The following is a 21359-nucleotide window of genomic DNA, read 5'->3' on the forward strand; positions in this document are numbered from 1 at the left end:
CTTCATCAGAAAAACTTTTTCTGATGAAGGGTCTAGGCCCGAAACGTCAGCCTTTCTGCTCCTATGATGCTGCTTGGCCTGCTGTGTTCATCCAGCCCTGCACCTTGTTGTCTCGGATTCTCCAGCATCTGCAGTTCCTGCTATCTCTCATAGTCATAGAGTCATCTTTTGGACTGTGGGAGAAAACCAGAGCACCCGGAAGAAACCCACACAGACACGGGAAGAGTGTGCAAACTCCACGCAGGCAGTCACCCGAGGGTGTAATGAAACCCAGGTCCCTGGTACTATGAAGCAGCAATGCTAACCAATGAGCCACCATGCTGCCCAATCATCTTGACTTAATTTATAAATTAATCAGTCTAGCTTCCCTCCTGTATACACTTCTGTAATAATTTTTTTTATTTTTGCTATGGCCTCAAAATGTGAATGGTGTAGTCCATTTTCTTTTGTAGACTGGCATGGGCACAATGGGCAAAATAGCCTTGTTCTGATTTCAATTAAACCCAGCCTAGTCTAATAATAATTTAAGCGTTTGCCATGGTGGGATTCAAACCCACATCCACAAGGCACAAGCCTGGGACTCTGGATTCCTAATTCAGTGACAATACTCTTCCACCACTATCTTTTACTTTGCCTACGGCATCAGCACACAGAAATTCTCTGATCACGATGTGACATACTTGTAGTTTCAGGAATTTTACATCTCATCGTGTGTGTATTTTCTACCTTGTGTCGGCAGGAACATTGTTAATTTTTGTTTCAAGCTGCTGTTAATTATGGTCAGGCATGAAATTGACATTTTTTGTCACTATTACAGCTGTCCTACAGTTTCAAAGTTACTTATAGTCTGCATATGCAATCACCACTCACTAAACTCTAAACTTCAAATGCTATGGGCTTATTTTAATTGATTTAAAGCAATAAAGCGGTTAACTTTGTGAAATCTAAATGTACACTTTTAAATAGATCAATTCAGTTCTGATAGCATTTTATTGTAAAAGTGGTGCTGTGTTACACTTCTCCACATGGTGTCATCAGATTACTATAGTATGTTATTGGTGAGTTGCAGCATTTTCATTGCAGTGCATGTCTATTAAATATAATGAAAGACTTTATTTTGTTTGTTCTAATAACTTGTACAATTATTTGTTGATTCTATTTTGTTTACTGATTATAAATATTGTCAGTTGTTTGACTGAAATTTGAAGTTTTAAAACATTGGTGCAAAGTAATGTTTTTAAAAGTCCATTCCCTTAAGTGGCATATAAGGATGTATAATTTTAAAAGCTCTATTTCTAGGAATGGAAATGAAGAAAAGTTGATGTCCCTTCTTACGCCATTGAATATAAACTGCCATGCAAGTGATGGTAGAAAGGTAAAAATTGCAATTGTTACTGTTAACCAAATAGTCATGAATATCAAGTTACTGAATGGACTTGGGCAATTTGATTGTGGAATTATTACCCTGTGAAAAATTTACCAAAATGGACACCATCATAGAATTGGATAGCAATGATGTTAGAGAAGTAAAACGGATAAGTAAAGATTTTGAAAAGTTTACGTGGTATGAGAAATGGAAATCATGGAAAACAAGACATGCTGCATCTTAATTGGAGCAGGAAATTGTATGTGAAACAGAATATCCTAACTGTAAAAGAGATTCTGTGGGGCATAATAATCATAATAATAATGGTAAAATAGGCAAAGATCATAATATTGGTACAATAGAGAATAACGGAATAGTTTAAAAAGATTTATTATCAGACAAGCTTCCACTTTTATTCTGTCCAGGAATGGAGAAATCACTCTGTTGATAGCAGAATAGAGTTTATGTTCTTGCTTCAAAGATGCAGTATCGCGATCAGGATAATTGCTCCAAAGAACTTGACCTGCAGTATAATATTAAAGTATGACTGTGAATTGCTAAATATATGGTGACTCTTCAGTTGCCAGCAAAATTAACGGTATTGTCAGAAACGTAATTGCCTAAGGCTCTTAGTGGCATTACACTGAAATGTAATGTTTTCTATCTGTTACGAAAGAGCTAGATAAGTTTTTAAATTGAGACCGTATAAGGTTTTGTAAATATACCTCATGAATTTATGCTTTGCTTTTAGGTCCCATCGTAATATTCACAGAAAATGAGAACAAGATATGTGATAATTACTTTGGGAAGGAGGGGCAATATGAAGCACTGGGTGGGGCTTGAAAAGCAGCAATGAGAACTGTGGCACTAAATGAACTAAGCAGCATTGTGGACTTCAGTATTTATGTGGATTTTGATCTGTGTAATCAGACTTTAATTCAGTTACGTAGAGAGAACTGAAGCATTCAACTCTTCAAATCTAATTTTTTTTTATAGACTATAATTTTCCTAACGTATTTCCTTGTCTCTGTACAGTCTACCCCACTTCATCTAGCAGCAGGATATAATCGTGTTAAGGTTGTACAGCTGTTGCTTCAGCATGGTGCTGATGTTCATGCAAAGGATAAAGGGTGAGTATTTTTTTAATGCATGTCCAGTAGTGCAGAGGTATGAATGTGATGGGAAGGGCCATCAACTGTGATGGCTGTCAATCCACATTAGTCTAAACCTTACAGTAAATCTACCCCTTTACTATTAGACTTCACATATCTAGCACAAATCTGCTGCATTTTGTTTGTCAGCATCCTTGATATCATTAACTTTATGGTGGGATATAAATATTAAAATATAACTTTTTGTGTCTGTTTTTCCACAAAAACAGAATTCTATTCTTAAAATATTAGAAGAAATCCTAAAATCCAAAGCAACAAAAATAAGTTTGACATTTTTGTGTCAGGTTAAATCAGTCATCAAATGATACATTGTGAATTTCAGCACAGATTCCTCTTGAAGTAGGGTCGAGTTTGGCAACCTGCTGCATGCAGCTTCTTGTAGTCTCATATGCTACTTCCTTCAGCAGCTTTAACAGCTAGTTGTTATTATGATTTTTAAAAAAAATGTAGAAATACTTTAGATCCTTGCTTAAAGTTGTACTTGCATTCTTGAAAATGAAGCTAGGGCAAATCACGTTTTCCAATTTGAAAACATACTATTAATTACATTCTATAGAACCATCCTCAGCAGAGAAAAAAGTTAAATGTTATACCCTAAGTAGAACTTTTATATTGCTAAATTCCTATATTGGTAAATGAAAAAAATAATCAAATGAAACAAATTTAAAGATATAAAAGGAATATAGTAACTTTCTGTTTGCTGAGGCAGTCCTAATTTGCTACTGATTCTCCTTCCAAAGTATCTATCTTAATAAACATTCTGGTCACCGCAAACTCATCTCCTTGTTGACGCTGTGACTTGTGGCTCTCCTCGTCCATACACTATGACTCTTTAGTCACCAGCAAAATTAAGAATATTGTCAGAAACTTAATTGCCTAAGGATCTTAGTGGCATTACACTAAAATGTGTGACATTTTGCTGATGATCCAATGAAGTAAGATGTGCTTAACTTTCTCTCTTGCCAATCGTTGCTCTCTCCAAACCTCCTGCTCTTGATTTTAAAATCAAAACTGCTTTTCTTGCCTCTCACTGCTCGTCTCCAGAGCCTTTCTCATAGAGAGGGTTCCGAAGAAGGAAGCAGCAAGAGCATGGATTAGGAGTGCGAGAGACTCCTACAAAATGACACTGATCAGATCATCTGGCATTGCATCTGATGGCACAAAACAGCTTTACACTGAAAGTCTGCTAAATGGGAAGACTGGTTCAATTAACTAACTGGTGTTATACAAAGCAATGTAAAATGGGCAATGTTAAATAGGGACTTGGTGTAAGTCGAGGCAATGTCAGCTCCAAGAGCCAGAACACGATAGCCAGGAACATCTGAGGAGCAGCAATCATCAGAATGCCATTCCACTCAACCATCTTGATAGTGCTGCACATTTCTCTCTGAATCTTCTGAGCCCAGCTTTCGCAGAGGTACAGAGCACAATACCCATGAGGATGTTCAGTTGCAACAAAGTTAGGGGAGGGGGGGTGTGGAGGAAGGTGGGGTAGATAGGCGGCATACCATATTTACTGTAATGGCTTCTGTTTGGTAAATTTAAAGGCCCAGCATGAATTTTAGTGGGTCTGTGAGGTGGCAGGTGCGTGGGGAATGGTTGGTCGGGTCAGCGAAGTTAGTCTGGAGAGCAATTTGGGGAGTTTGGCATTGTTTAGGAGGGTAGACGAATGGCCAGTGTGATTAGTGGTGTCAGTTCTCTTACTCGGGCATTTAGATTAATTTTTTGTTTCTGTTGGGCATTTCTGGCTAACCCTCTAGGTGAGGACTATGGAAGTTAGTCAGTTAATATCACAGATGGTCTCTGAAGATCAGGAAACGTGAATATTTGGGCCAGTTTTCCCATGGGAATCAATGCTTAATCATTCTCTGATACATTTATAATTTCAAAGCGCATTGTTTTTAAACAAAAAGTAGTATCATGCTTGAATTAAACCTGTTTAAGTTGATTGTCTGCACACTGATTTCACAAGTCCTTGAGTTCAAAGATCAGGTTTTATGGTTGCAGTGTTAAAATTACTAACTGTTACTCTGTTATTTTGGCTGATGAGAGTCCATGGACTAGAAAATTGTCCTGAATATTTTAAATTGAAATCCTGTTCTAAACATATCTTAAAATTGTCAGTAAATGTAAAATAGAAAATTGAAGTTATTTGTTACAAAATCTATTGTAAAAACATTCTTTTCATTTCTAAAGTGAATTTGTATTGGTTTATTCAGAATAATAAATGTGTTGAGCTCATTTGATTTTCTTCATTCTGTAGCTTCAAGCACTTGTATTTTATAATCTCTTGATAGTATAGAACCTAAATACTCCTAAAGAAAGGATGTGCTGTTGGAGCTTTTCATCTTGCACTCATTACGCAGACAAGTCGGTACTAATAGATCAAAGTGAAAGCTTTGATGACTAGTCTTTTTTGTTTTCAGCAATACTCATGTTTGGGGGTGAGATAAGACTGTTAAGCTTTCTTAAAAAAAAATGTTGCTGATGTCTGATGTGGGACATCATCAAACTCGTTGAGAGCAATGCCATAGGAGAAACCATTTGATTAGTTGTAAAAACCTTTTTTTTTGTGTACACTTTCTGTCTGACACACCACGTTGTTTACTGTTTATTGCAAATGAATATGTATGTCTTTATGCTTTTTAGTGTGACAAAACTTGGCAAAGCACAGAAATAGAAGATGCTGTAGCCACGTGTCTCCTCATCTTTTTTGAGTCTTTTCATTGTCTCCTACTTAATATTCGTCTGCTATTCTTGTAACTTTAAAGGTGAATGCATCCTCATGTTTAGGAATAGAATAATAGATTATATTGTAAACTTTGGTCATCTTAAAACAGCATTTCTTGAGTCTTACTAATAGTAACATTACAAGAGATTCTGCAGATCCTATATCTGAAAGTCTATAGAGTGGAAAACATCCAAAGTGCAGAAATTGCGCTTACAAGTGGAATACATTGCTGAATGGTGAGCGTGCGTATTTTTTAAGTGGCCTGTTAAGGAAAATGAAACTCAAAAATCACTGTTCAAACGAGAACGGCATCCGTAACTCAAATTCATATTCAGAAAAAACACGCTATTATGTGTAATCGACCAGTTGCTTCAAAACTGTATTGCTTTCTTTGCTTACTCTGTATTTGCTTATAAACTAATATAAACACATTATTATTACTATTACTAAAGAATTTTGAACAATTTTTCAATCAAGTGCAAGTTTGAAATCCCTGAAATGATTTCGCCACCCCTTCTCTGTAGTGGAGATTTGTGTTAGGATCCATTTGCAGAACTTGGATTCTCTTCTCAGCCTTTGACTGCTGGGAAGCTCCAACAGCTATTTAGAAATTGTGGAAATCTGTGTAGGGATGGTAGAAAGTGTAATTTTCATTTGTCAGCTGTGGAATTGAAATATTGAGTGTGCACTCCAATAATCCATATCACATGACTCATCTATTATAGATGATGGGAAAATATCAAAAGTAAAGGCTTTGAAGGAGTTCCAGAATTTGTTGAGAGTTAAATGCATAATAGATATTTTAATTTACACTGCCTGCACCTTGATAACCTAGTGTAGAATGCAAAGAGTAGGGCTATAGGGGATCAAAAGAAATATCACAAGTCTTTTAGTATTTTATTGGAATTATTCTGAATATTTATCATATTATTAAAAAAAAATCTTTTGTATTTTAGAGACTTGGTGCCTCTTCACAATGCCTGTTCCTATGGTCATTATGAAGTTACAGAACTTTTAGTTAAGGTTAGTATTTAATCCTTGTTCCAAATTTGAGCATTATAGGTTAGTTATACTGGCATGAAGCATTTGTAGAGACTTAAAAACATATATTTTTTTTTTTTTTAAATGCTCTGGAACTGATGATACAGTGGATTACTCGCTAACATTGAGCCTTGAACCTACATTCAGATTCCATATAGGCTAATGGAACGAAAGCTTCTGTCTCGTACAGGATCTTTAAAAATTTTAATCCATCTGATGATCGTAGGCCCATAGTACAAAATATCACTAATTCAAGACTAAATTGACAACCTCACATCAAGATTGCAAAAGATGACTTGCGGAACATTGAAAATGTGCCACTGATAGAATTGGGGCAGAGTGGAGCTGGCTCTACTTTGCACTTACCCATGCAGTAGTTACATACATGGCATTATGTTTAAAACAGAGCATTTCCCAGCCTAATATCTTGTTCCCTAAAGTACAAAACTTAGTTTAGACCTATAGGGTACTGTAAGGATAGCTACTGTATTTGTATTCGTATTACTGAATATGAAATCAAGCTTTTTGCTCTATTTTTACTACCCCTTTTTACTTGTTTATTATCTTGATTCTATCTGTTTTACTTTCTATTTAACTTTAGAAATTCCAACTGAATAAGAAATAATGTTATCTGTTGTTATCTGTTATCATCTGTCTCCATTTCTAAATGGTGCAGACATCTTAAATCTGGCCCAAATACAAGTCATTAATATGTCTGTTTCTGAACTCTTAAGCAATGCAGTTGTACATTGCAATTCTTAAAAAGTTTAAAATAATTTTAAAATTTGATTTTATGTATTTGTTTTTTTGAAAATTTGTGATTTCTCTTCACAGCATGGCGCCTATGTGAATGCTATGGACCTCTGGCAGTTTACTCCTTTGCATGAGGCTGCCTCCAAGAACAGAGTAGAAGTATGTTCCCTATTGCTGAGCTATAGTGCTGATCCAACACTACTAAACTGCCATTCTAAAAATGCCATCGATTTGGCTCCGACACCACAACTAAAAGAACGATTAGCATGTAAGTTTCTCTCAATCTTTTTTTCTTTTTCATTGGTACTGTAAAAGAGCGTTGAATGTTCTGAAATGGTTGAGTATTGGTCCATAATGACATTTGTAATGGGTTAATTTTCTCAAATATTCATAACCTCTTGAGTAAATGATATTGAACACTACTGATGTGCAAGAGAAAATGCAAAAATGAACCTAGCTTACTTTCCGTAAGTTACTTGGATTCTGTGGTAATGGGCATCTCGGTTTTTTGTAGAATTTATTTTGTTTATCAGCGAGCAAAAGAACTTCTTCAACTTATCCAGTTCACCTCGAGTACTAGATTGTTCCAAGTCATTTGCCACCAATTTCATACTCTTAAATGCGTATTACTGTTGCAATTTGGAAAACTCATCAGCCAATTTACGCATATTAAGATAAAACTGTCCATTCAATTTTCTATCTGTGGTGATTTTTATAATGATAGTTCAGAATACATTTTGGCTCATTTACAGGAGAGAGCCACTTCTTCTCTTGTATTGTGCTTTAGTGATGTCTAATTATGTGGTCCTTTTTCTAAATTACTCATCCAGATATGACCTAAGATGTGAAGATCTTGGATAAAGTGTCTACTTAAATTGTGACCTCCACCCCCTACCAAGCTTATGAAATAAAAGATTTGGTCCTCTGCGCTTTCTGCCGCAAATGTGGATTAACAAATTTGCTTCTTAGCAAACTGAATTTGAATTCACTGTCACAGAAAAGGTTTGAGGCCAAAATATTGAATGTTTTCAAGGAGGAGTTAGATATAGCTCTTGGGGCTAAATGATAAGCCATGATCATTTTGAATAGTTGAGCACATTCAAAGGGCCTACTCCTATTTTTCGTGTTTAGTAATCTTTTACCCAGCCTAATGCTTATGTAGGTACACTGATACTTTGGCATAATTGCAGTGTTTTCATGTCTTTCAGTTTGAAATGTGATTTTGGAATTAGCGGTGTTAGTAATCTGACTCCACCTCAATTGACAATTCTCATGTCCCCGTTAGTTAACCCACGATAGTTTAACTACACTACCATATTAAGTCATGTCTTTTTAAACAGTTTGTTAACTTTATGAATTTAGTTTTTGTGCTTGTTGGCTAGGGTAATACTGACACCAGCATTGCCATAGCACTAAAAATGTCCACAGTGAAAGTGCAATGTTGCATGTGTCGAATTATGTAACAGCTAATTGTTGAAAATGCATGGTGTCGTGGTGCTGGTGATACATCTTATGGTTTGCAGGTTGAACATTATGCTGTAAGGTGTCAGCTGGAAAGCAGTGGTGTTCTTATTTTATCTGATTTGCATGTGCCTCCTAGTTCTGTTTGTATATTTGTAAATTTTGTCCATGTTTTTGCTGATTTTGTTTAGCCAATATAGTCAAGATCTTGTGCTGCGCAGGGAATTCAAATATTCTGAACAATGTAAACATTACTGAAAATAATTACACAGTCATTCCTTCTTATCCGCGAGGGTTCCATTTCTGAGATACCCCATTAATGATGAAATTTGCGAGTGCAGAGCCTGTTTTAAAATACCTGTTAAAAATTATGGATACATGAGTTTTGCTGTGGATGCTGAATTTTGTTGCTACTTATCTTTAGCACAGATAGATGAGTTCATGAGTCATGAACTCAGGATACCGAGGATTTACTGTATGTAACATTTAATGTTTATAATATGCAGCCTTTGTATTATACAGATGTCTCAGTGGAGCAATTGAATGATAAACACTATGAAATGAGTTTCTGGTGGAAATCTTATTTATTCACTGTTGCCCAGTTTATCTTGGAAAGAATAATGGGAGCAAGAGTAGGTCGTATTTTCCCTTGATCCTGCACTGTCAATCATATGATCACTGATCTAGTCAACATTCACAGCCCTTTGGGTTAAAAACAGATCCCAAGATTCACAACCTTGATGATTATAATTTACTGTCATCTTAGTCCTAAATACCCTCTTGTCTGGAGTCGTGCTCCCATTGTCTAGATTCTCCAGAGAGGGAAAATGACTTTTTTCTCTACTCTGTCAAGTCTCTTCAGAAGATTGTATGCTTTAGTTAGATCCTGTCTGTCTTCTCAACTCCAGCAGGCATGGGCCCAAATTGCTTGACTTGGATAATCCCTTCATCTCAGGAATCGATCTAGTGGACAGTTTGTAGTACTTCCTTTAGTGTAAGCATATATGTCTTTATTGAGTCTGGAGAGTAAAACAATACAAAGTATTCCAGGTGTGCACTCAGCAACACTCTGCAGTTATGACATTCAGTGTTCCTTCTAAACTGCATGGCTGCACAGCTGCTTCAAGGGTCCCTCAACACTGATGGGCGTGTAGGTACATTCATTTCTGGTTTCTCCAGATATGACATCAGAGTTATGTGCAATGGCTGAAGAAATTAGAGGGAATGCATTGTCCCTTTCATTCTGTAATCCAATCCCCTCGCAATAAATGCCAATGTGATTTGCTTTCCCATTGCTTGCTGCGACTGCATGCTAATTGTATTCCTTGTATGCATGTTCTCAACCCTCTCAAAATTAGCATTTACAAGTTTAATTCCTTGTTTTAAACGAAAAAATTGCCTACCTGTTCTTAAGGCCAAAGTAAATAATTTCATTCTTTCCCATTTCTCACCATCAGCCATCATGTTTCCCCACTGAGCTTGCCCGTATCTTCTTGTAGCCTCTCCGGCCATGAGCTTACATTTCCACCTGGCTATTGTATCTTCAGTAATTTATGTACTATACCTGTGTCTGTCTTGGTCAAGTACTATAAATCATAAAACATTGGGGCTCCAGTGCTGATCCTTCTGGCACTCCCTCAGCTACAGTCTGCCAGCTTAAAGGTGCAACATTTGTTCCTACTTAACTTCCTGCCTGTTAACCTATCCTCCCGCCATGCCAGTATATTACCCAGACTCTGTTTTATCTCTTGTCCAGATCAGAAACCAGTGAGTTGGTTTTTCCCCATCATTTTAAAAAAAATGCAAGGGCGAAAGGCAGATTCACCTCAAAGTCCTCAAACCACCTGCGAAAATTCATTCTTGGGGGTGACCAATTGGAGAAAACTCACTTCTGTAAATAGGATGTAAGTAAATCATGAGAAACAGTTCTTCCAGTCACATGTGGGATCTCTTACTCTGCAAGCATGGGATAAAATGTCTGTGATTGGAGAAGCATTGAGTTCTTGGGGAATCATTGCTGGCATTGAGGTATTCACTGTAAGACCGGAGGTCAAGGTGGCCAAAAGCTAGGCCAGCAGTGTGGGTGAGTGGAGGTTGCTGTTGTACAAGCTAATTGATCAATACCCTAAATGATCAACTGTCCATCACACTTAAACCCACAGCATACAAGGAAAACTTTAATTTCCTATGTCTTGCAATATTTAAATTGGTACAAGAAAACCAGTATAAGTTAATAAAGCTATTTTTTTTTTCAAAAAAGCTAATGCATTTCTACACAATCATTACCTTAAACACACCTGCAGATTGGTGAGGTCACAGCCAATGCATTTACTTTGCACATGCACAAAGCTAGATCATTTTAATCCGACTGTTAAAACTGTATTCATTACTGTATGATCCAGAACAATTGTCCCCACTCCATAATGCCCAAGTATAGTAACTCTTGAACTTGCGCAACCCTGAACTAAATATTCCACATTCATTTGTAAGGAATTTAGCTGCCATGTACCCCCTACCCTTGCGAATAAAAAAACAATTGCTTATACGTTGAAAAATATTATAGGAATACAAGGTAACATTACCTTGGAGTAAAGTAATATTTTGGAACTTAAAGGCTTTTCATGCTTGTTAATATCTTTAGAAATCTTTAATGTCTTTGAAAATCTATTCATGCAATATCTACGGCAGGTTAATGCTCAAAATTGGGAGGAGTTGATTTTTGAGCCACCCAGGTTTGCAGGTTTTTGTAAGGTTACACATTTATAGGATTCTGATAGGTGAGCTTTATTCAAACATTATAAACTCAGTAAAAATAACCCTTAATAGTTGACATGAGACATGGAAAATTGAAGCAATGGAATAAAGTACTCATGTTTAAATTTTCTACGAAGTGAATTGTTAATGCTTTGTTTAAATTCTTATTTTAGATGAGTTCAAAGGGCATTCATTATTACAAGCTGCCAAAGAAGCAGATGTGACCTGTGTAAAAAAGCATCTGTCTTTAGAGAATGTGAATTTCAAGCATCCTAGGACTCATGAGACTGCATTGGTAAGAAATGAACTCGTTCTTGCTGTGATAGTTTACTTTCTGCCTCAGTTCTGCAGTTTTGTATTTAAATTGAGTCATATTTTTGCTTTAGTGGTTTATTGTTAATGTAAATTTATTATAGGCTTAAAATTTGTGGCTGAAGTGCGCGGGGCACATTCTCTCCAAGCAGAAGTATGTGCAAGCTTTGCCCATTTATTTTGAAATACACTGAGTTTGGGCAGACTATTATTGCCCATTGCTTTCTCCACAGAAACACCTTGGCCATTCAGAGTAGTCTTGTCCACCAATTAATGTCCTTTTCTTCTGTCATACAAATCATTTGTGTTCTTTTGAAATTTGGCATTCTTGCACCTGTCCTGATGAGTACATGATGAAAATCTGTTGCAACCTGTCTCCCTTTTCAGCAACGTTTAGCAGTGGTGGTTCAGTGGTTAGCATTGCTGCCTCACAGATTCAGGGACCAGGGTTCAATTCCAGCCTTGGACGATTGTGTCTGTGCGGAGTTTACACGTTCTCCCAGTGTTTGCGTGGGTTTCCTCCGGGTGCTCCGGTTTCCTTCCACAGTCCAAAGATGTGCAGGTTAGGTGAGTTGGCCATGCTAAATTGCCCATAGTGTCCAGGGAGGTGTAGGTTAGGCGGGTAAACCATGGGAAATGCAGAGATAGGGTAGGGGGTGAGTCTGGGTCGGATGCTTTTTGGAGGGTCGGTGTGAACTTTTTGGGCCAAATGGCCTATTTCCACACTTCAGGGATTCAATGGATTCTATGAACATTTATGTTTATAGGCTACCAGACGTGAGTATGTGTGCTCAAAGATGGTCATTAAATCCCCTGAATACGCTGTCAAGCTAATCTACAAGTTATTAAATAAATTTTGACAACCCATTTTCTAACCGCTTCATATTTCTGAACTAGTGAACAACTTTGAAACTAAAAGCAACTGATTAGTAAACCATGAAATCTCCAAAGGGAAGGAGTGTTAGTAATTTTGGGTTTCAAAAAAAATTAATATCACCAAATTTTTATTTGATGCAATTATGTGTACGTTTCAATTTAGTTATTGTCATTTATTTATTTTTAAATAGGCATTGTGTAAAATAAAGAAGATAGTATTTTTGATACAGCTTTATGCCAAAGCTTTCCCACCAAACATCGCCTTTTATGGTATTAGAATTTTTTTGATATATGTTGTTAAATTAAACATTTCCCAGATGGATGATCATTTTAACTCAAATGGATTGGTTGAGTATTCCTAAACTTTTGCTATCCAATTTGAAATCGGCAGCTCATTTCTTATAATAATTATGTAAATTGAATTTTTTACCTTTTCACAACATTAATATTATTAATATTATTTGTACTCCATGTATTTGCAATTTACAACTTTGTTGTTCTTGAATATTTTAACTGACTTGTGGTACATTTACATAAAGCCTGTGAATAGAAGAGAATACCTAAATTCTTTTAACTTTATAGCATTGTGCTGCTGCTTCTCCATACCCAAAACGAAAACAAGTGGCTGAGTTATTATTAAGAAAAGGGGCGAATGTCGATGAAAAGACAAAAGAGTGAGATGATTTGGAAAGTTTTATTTTCCTTAAACATATTTTCATCTTGTTTGTTTGTATTTATTTAGATTTTCCTCAACGTCTCTCTTATTATCTTCCTCTTAGCTTTTTGACACCCCTCCATGTGGCATCAGAAAAAGCCCATAACGATATTATTGAAGTGCTTGTAAAAAATGATACAAAGGTACACAATTTTATTCTGAACAAAACTATATATGGAGTACATGTAGTGCATTAGTTCATCAATGGAATGTGCTGTTAAATGTTCATAGTACTATTAGTATTCCTCTTGTGTACTGCCGAAGCAATATGTAGTAGTTTTTGAATCACGTATCCTGTATTATGATTAATAGGTGAATGCCATGGACAGACTTGGTCAGACACCTTTACATAAGGCTGCACAATGTGGTCATCATCACACATGTCGCTTGTTGCTGAATTCTGGATCTGACTCATCAATACTGTCAATTCAGGGTTTAACTGCATTACAGATGGGTAATGAAACCGTGCAGCAGATTTTACAAGGTAGAGAAAGCTAGTTAATAAATTGGATGCTATTCTTTATACTAATATTTTAGTGCCATTGTAACCTTTCTGTCAAATACTTTGTTTCCATCCTACCTGTAGCAATGAAGCTTCATTAGTTAAACATGACAAGCTATACCCTGTCTGGTTCAGTCCTTGACAAGTTACGTCGTCTCTTTGCTTTTCATCGTAGCAGGCAGTTCTATTTTCTTCCTTTCAGCATTTCTCTCTTGTCTCCACCACTCCCTCTCTTCCCCCACCCGCCCCACCCACTCCGCTGTTTCGCTCTCTCGTGCACTCTCTCTCCTCCTCCAGCTTTCTCTCTGCCCCCAACTTTTGCTGTGTCTCCCTCTCATCTTCCCCATTCCGCTTTATCATCTTCCGCCTCACTCCCCCTCACCCCGTCTGCTTTCTATCTCTCTCGCCCTCTCTCTCTGTCGTGTGCGCGCGCTCACTGTCCCTTGCCTCCCACCTCCAGGGAAGAAAACAAAATTTCAGTTTTTTTCCTTCCCTGCCCCTGCCAAAGTATCCAAGTCAAATTCTGTTGGCTTCAATCAGAACTGAGTTTCAAGTCCCACCGTCAAGCATTGACTATTAAGTGCTATTCTCATTATCATTCCTGTTTCTCTTGTATCACAAAATCACTGAAACCCTTCTCCATCTCTGTGTCATCTCGATTTAACTTCACGTAAGCTTGCATTGTCAGCCTCCCAAACTGTACCTTGTTCTCTTGGGTCTGTGCCCACACTTGCCTGCTGCATTGTCTGCAAAGTCCTTCTGCCATTTACAGATTTCTTCATAGTTTTGAAGTGGACGGTCCTTCAAACCTCTCTGTACCTGTGTATGCCATCAAGCCTGGCCTATTATACAATGGTTTCTTTTCCCTATCTTACGTGCCAGAACCTTCAATTATGGAGTCTTTGCACACATCCTAAAGCTTCCTTCATTGCTACTTTGGTGTGTTTCATTCCATCCATCATGGCTATGTAGTATCGAGAGATATTTTACTTCATATAAAATACAATAATTCCTCTATAAGTGCACATTATGAAATAAACAGTAATTAAGTTTTAGTTACATAATGACTGCATTTAGTTATTTAGTGTATAATGAATCAATCAAAACTTGAGGACAGTGTTTTGTTTTGCACTGACATGTAGTTTTATTTTAGAAAAATGAGTTTTCTAATTACATCTTTTCATTAGTATTAAACTTGAGCTTCTGTTGCCTTGTTTAAAAATCTGTTTCCCTTTCCTCTTTTCAAATCCACTCTGTAGAAGGTGCCATGGTTGGAAACTTTGACGCTGATCGACAGTTACTGGAAGCAGCCAAAGCTGGAGACTTGAGTGTAGTCAAGGTAATGTTTTTCAGAATAAAATGTAGAAATTCAAGCGTCTTTTTAACTTTTACATTTGAAAATTCGTATTGTGGCAACTTGCTCCATAGGTGAAAAGTGCACTTCCATCCGGTTAACTAAATAAAGTTAAACTTTTCTTTTTATTTTAATCTTGTAGTCTGTTGATGGAAGAAGAAATTTAAGATTGTTCTGGATACATGTACTTAGAGCAAGATCCCATGCTTCAATGCAGTGAAAAAAGTACTGGCTGCATTGGGGGTTTCATAAATATGGTCATATTATTTCTGATAAAATGACCCGAGGTAAAATATATAATGAAGTAAATCGCTGAAGTATAATGGTAGTTCATGCAATTTTGCTCATTTTGTAAAGTAATGCTGTTAGTTTGAACAAGGAGACAGAACGTGGGGGTTTTTCTAGACTTACTTTATAACATTAAAACTTTAATTGTAATTCAGAAGTTAAAAGTAGGAAGCAGGGTCAAAAAAAGATAAGGCAAGTTACTTTTCTTTTCTACAGTGTTTTGAAGCTCATTGTGATATATTTCTACAATTGGAAACAGTTAAGTGGATCGAGATCAGTCAATATTTAATAGGTCTGAAGGTCATGTCCACAAAACATGTATGAAAGTAAACTCTTCTTTTATATTGGAGTGTACCTGCATATTTCTGAAATTCCCATTCTGAAATCAGCTGCACTGATATTTGAAAATTGAGATATATTTACTTTTTAACTTTTTTTGTTCTGCTGTTAAAGAACTGCAACTGGACAGTGTATGTAAAAGTGTTGTCTAATGGTATTCTTTCAGAAACTCTGCACACTTCAGAATGTAAATTGCAGAGATGTTGAAGGTCGCCAATCTACTCCTCTCCACTTTGCAGCTGGCTACAACAGAGTATCCGTCGTGGAATATTTGTTGCAAAATGGTGCTGATGTTCATGCCAAAGACAAAGGGTAATGTTTATCTATCTCCTAAGACTTTCCACTCTTTTAAAAATTTGCTAAGCTGTTACTGATGCATTGTGTGGCACTTAAACTTGATTACATTGCCATTTAAGTGCTCAGGAGTTTTAGTGTTGTCAATTACAAATTAAATACTGAATGTTTCAATTATTTTATTAAGAAACAGCTATTTAACAGTTCTTTTCTCCACGTCATTGTCCACCTCTTCCCATTTCCACCCCATACACCATGACATGTATAGACTGCCCTCACACCTGCATGCTACCTGCACACCCACACATGTATTCACCACTATGCTTAGAGATCAAATTTTTGGTAGAAGATAAGATTATACATTGGATATCCTAAATAATCTCCCTTCAATTTCTGGTTCTAGGAATGAACTAAAAGCCAGTACTGTGTAGCTGTGTAGTTAATATAGAATTTTTACAAGAAGTTTTTTTCAATATACATCAGTTTGTAGTTGATCAAGATATTGTTGTAGTTGTTCCAAGAGCAGTACTTGTACAGTATGATTTTTCAAATTCAATGAGGCCTCATTATTTGGCATTCCTTTCTATCTTTCTTTCAGGGGATTAGTTCCATTGCACAATGCATGTTCCTATGGACATTATGAAGTGGCAGAACTCCTTGTCAAACATGGTGCAGTGGTCAATGTAGCTGATTTGTGGAGGTTTACTCCTTTGCATGAGGCTGCAGCCAAGGGAAAATATGATATTTGTAAGCTTTTATTGCTGGTAAGTGAGCCTGGATTTTGCAGTAGAAATAAGTGAAATTGTCAGTGATCACAATTTATTTTGAAAGTGTAGACCTGAAAGTAACTTCCAGTGACTTTGGTTGCATGATAAACCTGAAAATTAAGAAGTTCCTCTGCTCCCTCATAAGTTGGGCTATACGCCTATTACCCTAAAGGATTGGGGTATTTATTATTTTACAGATCAGAAGTTGTGATACCCACTGCACACCTTCTAAATTTATTGGAAAAACTTGCCTATTTAACTGTCCATTTGAATTTTCAATGGTAGTATATGTTTGAAATATTGAGATACACTAGTTCTTGTTGAAAATGAACTCTACATGTGGAATCTCACTCCTTAAGATTTTAACTAATTCTGGCAAATTTAAAATGTTTATACTATCTGTCCTGCTTTTATTTTGCATTCTATCTTATTTGGCATTAAATTAACTACTCTTATTTGGATATCCTCGCCCTCACTATTTCAGTAATGATTCTATAGTTAAGGAGATGCACAGTTGCTTGCCTGGTTCATACAATCCTCTGTAAAGAGGGTCAGTTATGTTGTTTTGGATTTTTGCTATACCCATGTCCCATTGCTAAGACCTGTAAAACTTTTTGGGTGAGTGTAAGACTAATGACATGCAGGCCATGATAACAAAAATCAAGGAATCAACATCAAAGAACTAACTGTGTTTCAGATGACATATAGTGCTCCACTATCAATTAATTGCTTTCAGTTGCCCTCACTTAGAGGTAAATGCAGAATGAATGTGCAAGCTGCAAGGTCCCATTCATAAATGAATAACCAAATAACCTAGTGTTGGGGCAGTGAGTTATAATTGCCAGTACAGAGAACATTCTCGTTCAGTAGTGCTTGCAGGATTTTCTGTTACCTGCAATTGAACCAGTAGAAATCTCCCCTCTGAATTAGGAGGTTGTGGATTTGAATCCTGCTCTGGTACATGAGCAGTTGAGGCTGACATTAGAGTATAATACTGAGGGAGTGTACTCCAGTAAGTGATCAATGCCTTCATGAGAAGTGGGAGAGAATGGCTATATGAATTGACATCACAACACTGGAGAGAGAACTTCCCACACGTCCTATTATTTTCCTACTTTCTTCCAAGAAAACACACCAAGACAAACATTTTTCCCTTTAATAGAGCAAGTGCACCTTGCAGGCAGCCAAATTCCTCTTCTGATTCTAGAGTTCACCTCCAGATCTCTCTCTCAGGCAGATATTTGGGTGGCCTTAGGGAGGGTGCACACAATTTCCACTGATTAGCTGGAGGACTTCAATGCCCATAGCATTTACGTTTGATAGGTGTTGATAACTTTCTAATTTAATTAGCACAACTCCCTTTTAGATTTTATCTGAGGCAATGAGAGTTTGTCATCCTTTAGCTTGATTGCATCATCTGTTTCTTCGTTGTATTTGTGTCATGCTGAAGAACAGGACATGCGTTTGAAGTTTTTCATCTTGTACATATCAGGACAGATTCAATCAGCCAACTTTCGAAGGGAGCAACAATCTATGCTGGATGAGAAAAGAGTGCTTTGAACAGTTAGCATTCTTGCACCAGTGCTGATGAACACAAGCTAAAAAGCTTTGATTGCATGTCATTTTTTTCCCCATCATGCAGGTTCTGTGCTATGCAGTGACTATTGGTGTATGTTTGTTGATTGTAGTTTTGATGATGTTACTGCTGTCTTGTACGTGCATGCACTTAGTGCTTATACAAGTAAAGCTTTCATGTGGTGTCAGGTCTTGCATGGGGGAGAAAATGAGAAGATATAAATAGAACCAGTTATATGGATGACTTTTAAGGTAATAAATTCATCTGTCTTTTGAGCAGTATTACCCCACATATTCAGTGTTAAATTTTGTTTAAATTGCTAGCATGGTGCTGATCCAACCAAGAAGAATCGAGATGGAAATACTGCCCTTGATCTAATAAAGGATGGAGACACTGACATTCAAGACCTCCTGAGTGGAGATGCTGCTTTACTTGATGCTGCAAAGAAGGGTTGCATGACCAGGGTGAAAAAATTGTGTACAACAGACAACGTTAACTGTAGAGACACCCAGGGCAGACATTCGACGCCTTTGCATTTAGCAGGTCTTTTTACATAAATTCTGTACTTTGCTTTATGTGTAATATGCAGAAATGCAGCCAACTGAAGGCCTGGGGCAAAATTAGAAACTTCACATCAAGGTCCCTTCACAATCAGTAATTCAGAATTTGATCATATCAATATCAATATCAATAATGTAAACAGTGTTATCCCATCTAATGTGAATATTTGACAAGTCAGGTGGCAATGTGAAATCTGAATTTCCGACTTTGTCTTTTAAGCTGTGGAAGTCAGTTCCTGAACACATTCACTAGGGTCTGCCTGTATACTTTTATCACAGAGCAAAATGTTTATTGAACAAGAGCATGTGCTATATTACACTAGACAGAAACATTGAAAAGAATTCATGACAAACAGCAGAAAAGGATTCACACTCTCTAGTCGTTTTATCCTAGCACTATCCTTATAAACATGAAATCCCAGTGAAGATTTACCACCATGTTCTCACCAAGGCTTCTGGCTCAGGCAAGCGCAATTGCAGTCAGTTTCCTTCCACCAAATTTTGGTGCATCATCAGCTGCTTTTTCTTAAGGTGGTATCTTTCCATGAAACACCTATGACAAACGGCAAACTAAGCTTGACATTATTTAACTTCAAAACAAGTATACGAGTTCCTTAAACTCCGTATTCAGCAGTTTTGCAGCATTTCTTATAAGTGAGTGCAATAATCCTGCCTCTATCCTTTGGTGCACACAGACCCTGACTCCTGTCTAGATGTTTGAGTCCCTGGGCTCCTGTCACAGCACAGTTTATCCTCTTTTTTTTCAGTGCATTGAGCTAATTCCCATTGCTTTACCCTAAGGATCGTGAAACCTCATTTAAAAGTGCATACTTACAAATAAACCTCCAGACATGGTGCTGCCAAGCTCGAAATAACAACTTTGTAAATGACACGAGAAGCCTAGATTCTCCTTCACATAAAATACAAAAAATAAATTTAATGTTATGCAGCCTTTCTTTGACATGCAGAGAGAGGAACTACTACAGGCAACTTTTAAAGTCTAAGGAAAGAAATTTGTAAGCAAGACTCCAAAGGTAGCAATCTCTAGATTAGTCCTGGTGCCATGCGTTAGTGGCTATTTTAAAAAAAAATGAAAATTGAGCAGATGAATGCATGGCTGGAGAGATGGTATGGCATTAGATTTCTGCCACATTAGATGAATTTTGGGGATTTGGTGCTTTTCGGGTTTCACCTCAACAGAACTGGGACCAGTGAACTTGATAGACAGTTTTTTGTCATGCTTTTGGAACGGTTTAAATTGACAGAGGAATGGAAACCATGGTTTAGCATTAGAAAGGAGGAGCAAAGTGAACAAAGACTTGGGAGAGACAGATAAGCCAAGAGTAAGAAAAAGTAACTTTTTAGATGGGGTCAGACCAAAAGGGAACACAGTGAGGTTTACAATAAATTAGGTTTACAATGCATGAATATAAACATAAATACAAATAAGATTGGTAAGCTACTATACTATAAAGAGCAACATTAAAATACGATGGGGCAATAATGGAGAGTTGGTTCAAAAATAGGCAGGACTGGGTACAAAATGGTTCCAGATGTCATGTGTTCAGGAAAAATAGGCAATCAAAGACAGTATTGATTAAAGTAATCTTGCATTGCTAGAGAGGGTGGATGTTCAGAAGGGACCAAGAAACTAATCTGGTTAGAGGCGAACCATTTTGTACTACTCAATATATTCGATATGTGTGTAATCGATTATAGAGGAAGAAATTTCAATAAAATTAGAGTTGTAAGAACTACATTGGTAGTAAGCATAAAGAGAAGCAATTTAAGCCACAAGGTATCATTCAGAAGTGAATGCAAGAACAAAGTGAGAATTGACATTGAATGTGTAAAATCATTGATGATTTCTGGGCAAAGTGAAACAGTACTTAAAAAGGCATACTTTGATACTGGGCTTTATAAATACTGAATTGTGCATACAGGAAGTTGTGATGAACGTTTTTACAGTTACACTGGTTTGGCCTTAAAGGGAAGATTGGTCCAGTTGACACAAACCACACCAGCCCACTGTCTCCACTGTCAAAGCTCAGCAGCAGTGTGTACCATCTACAAGATACACTGAAAAAATCACTAAGACTTCTTAGACAACACGTTCCAAATCCATGACCACTACCATCTAGGAGGAAAAGGACTGCAGATACATGAGAATACCACCACCTTCAAGTTCTCTTCAAGCCAGTCACTGTCCTGACTTGGAGATATATTGCCATTTCTTCACTGTCTGGGTCGAAGTCCTGGAACTCTGTTCCTAATACATTGAGAGTCTACCTACAGCATATGTACTGCAGCAGTTTAAGAAGTTCACCACCTCCTTCTGAAGGGCAACTATGAATGAGTAATAAATGTCGGCCAAGCTAACAATGCCCACATCCCATGAGTGATCCTTTTAAAGAAAGAAAGTTCTGGTGGCAGAACTTTCCGAAAAGATGTGGCAGCTTTAGAGAATGCCAAAAAACATTTGCAAGATTGATTTTAAG

At 37.0% G+C, this 21359-nt stretch overlaps 1 protein-coding gene across 7 annotated transcripts in view; it reads left to right on the top strand.

Moving 5' to 3' along the window:
• Positions 1-21359, top strand: part of LOC109915931 (poly [ADP-ribose] polymerase tankyrase-2) — a 57091-nt gene that overhangs the window by 18863 nt on the left and 16869 nt on the right. For all 7 annotated transcript variants that reach the window (XM_048608818.1, XM_048608815.1, XM_048608814.1 and 4 more), the window contains 12 exons: positions 1300-1375; positions 2402-2496; positions 6226-6292; positions 7145-7331; positions 11452-11573; positions 13049-13140; positions 13246-13324; positions 13494-13665; positions 14943-15022; positions 15831-15976; positions 16557-16722; positions 18625-18844. In XM_048608818.1, coding sequence (XP_048464775.1) covers positions 1300-1375; positions 2402-2496; positions 6226-6292; positions 7145-7331; positions 11452-11573; positions 13049-13140; positions 13246-13324; positions 13494-13665; positions 14943-15022; positions 15831-15976; positions 16557-16722; positions 18625-18844 — 1502 coding nt within the window. The remainder of the gene's footprint in view (positions 1-1299; positions 1376-2401; positions 2497-6225; positions 6293-7144; positions 7332-11451; positions 11574-13048; positions 13141-13245; positions 13325-13493; positions 13666-14942; positions 15023-15830; positions 15977-16556; positions 16723-18624; positions 18845-21359) is intronic.

This window comes from Rhincodon typus, chromosome 20, assembly GCF_021869965.1.
Source record: "Rhincodon typus isolate 14 chromosome 20, sRhiTyp1.1, whole genome shotgun sequence".
NCBI classification, from domain to species: domain Eukaryota; kingdom Metazoa; phylum Chordata; class Chondrichthyes; order Orectolobiformes; family Rhincodontidae; genus Rhincodon; species Rhincodon typus.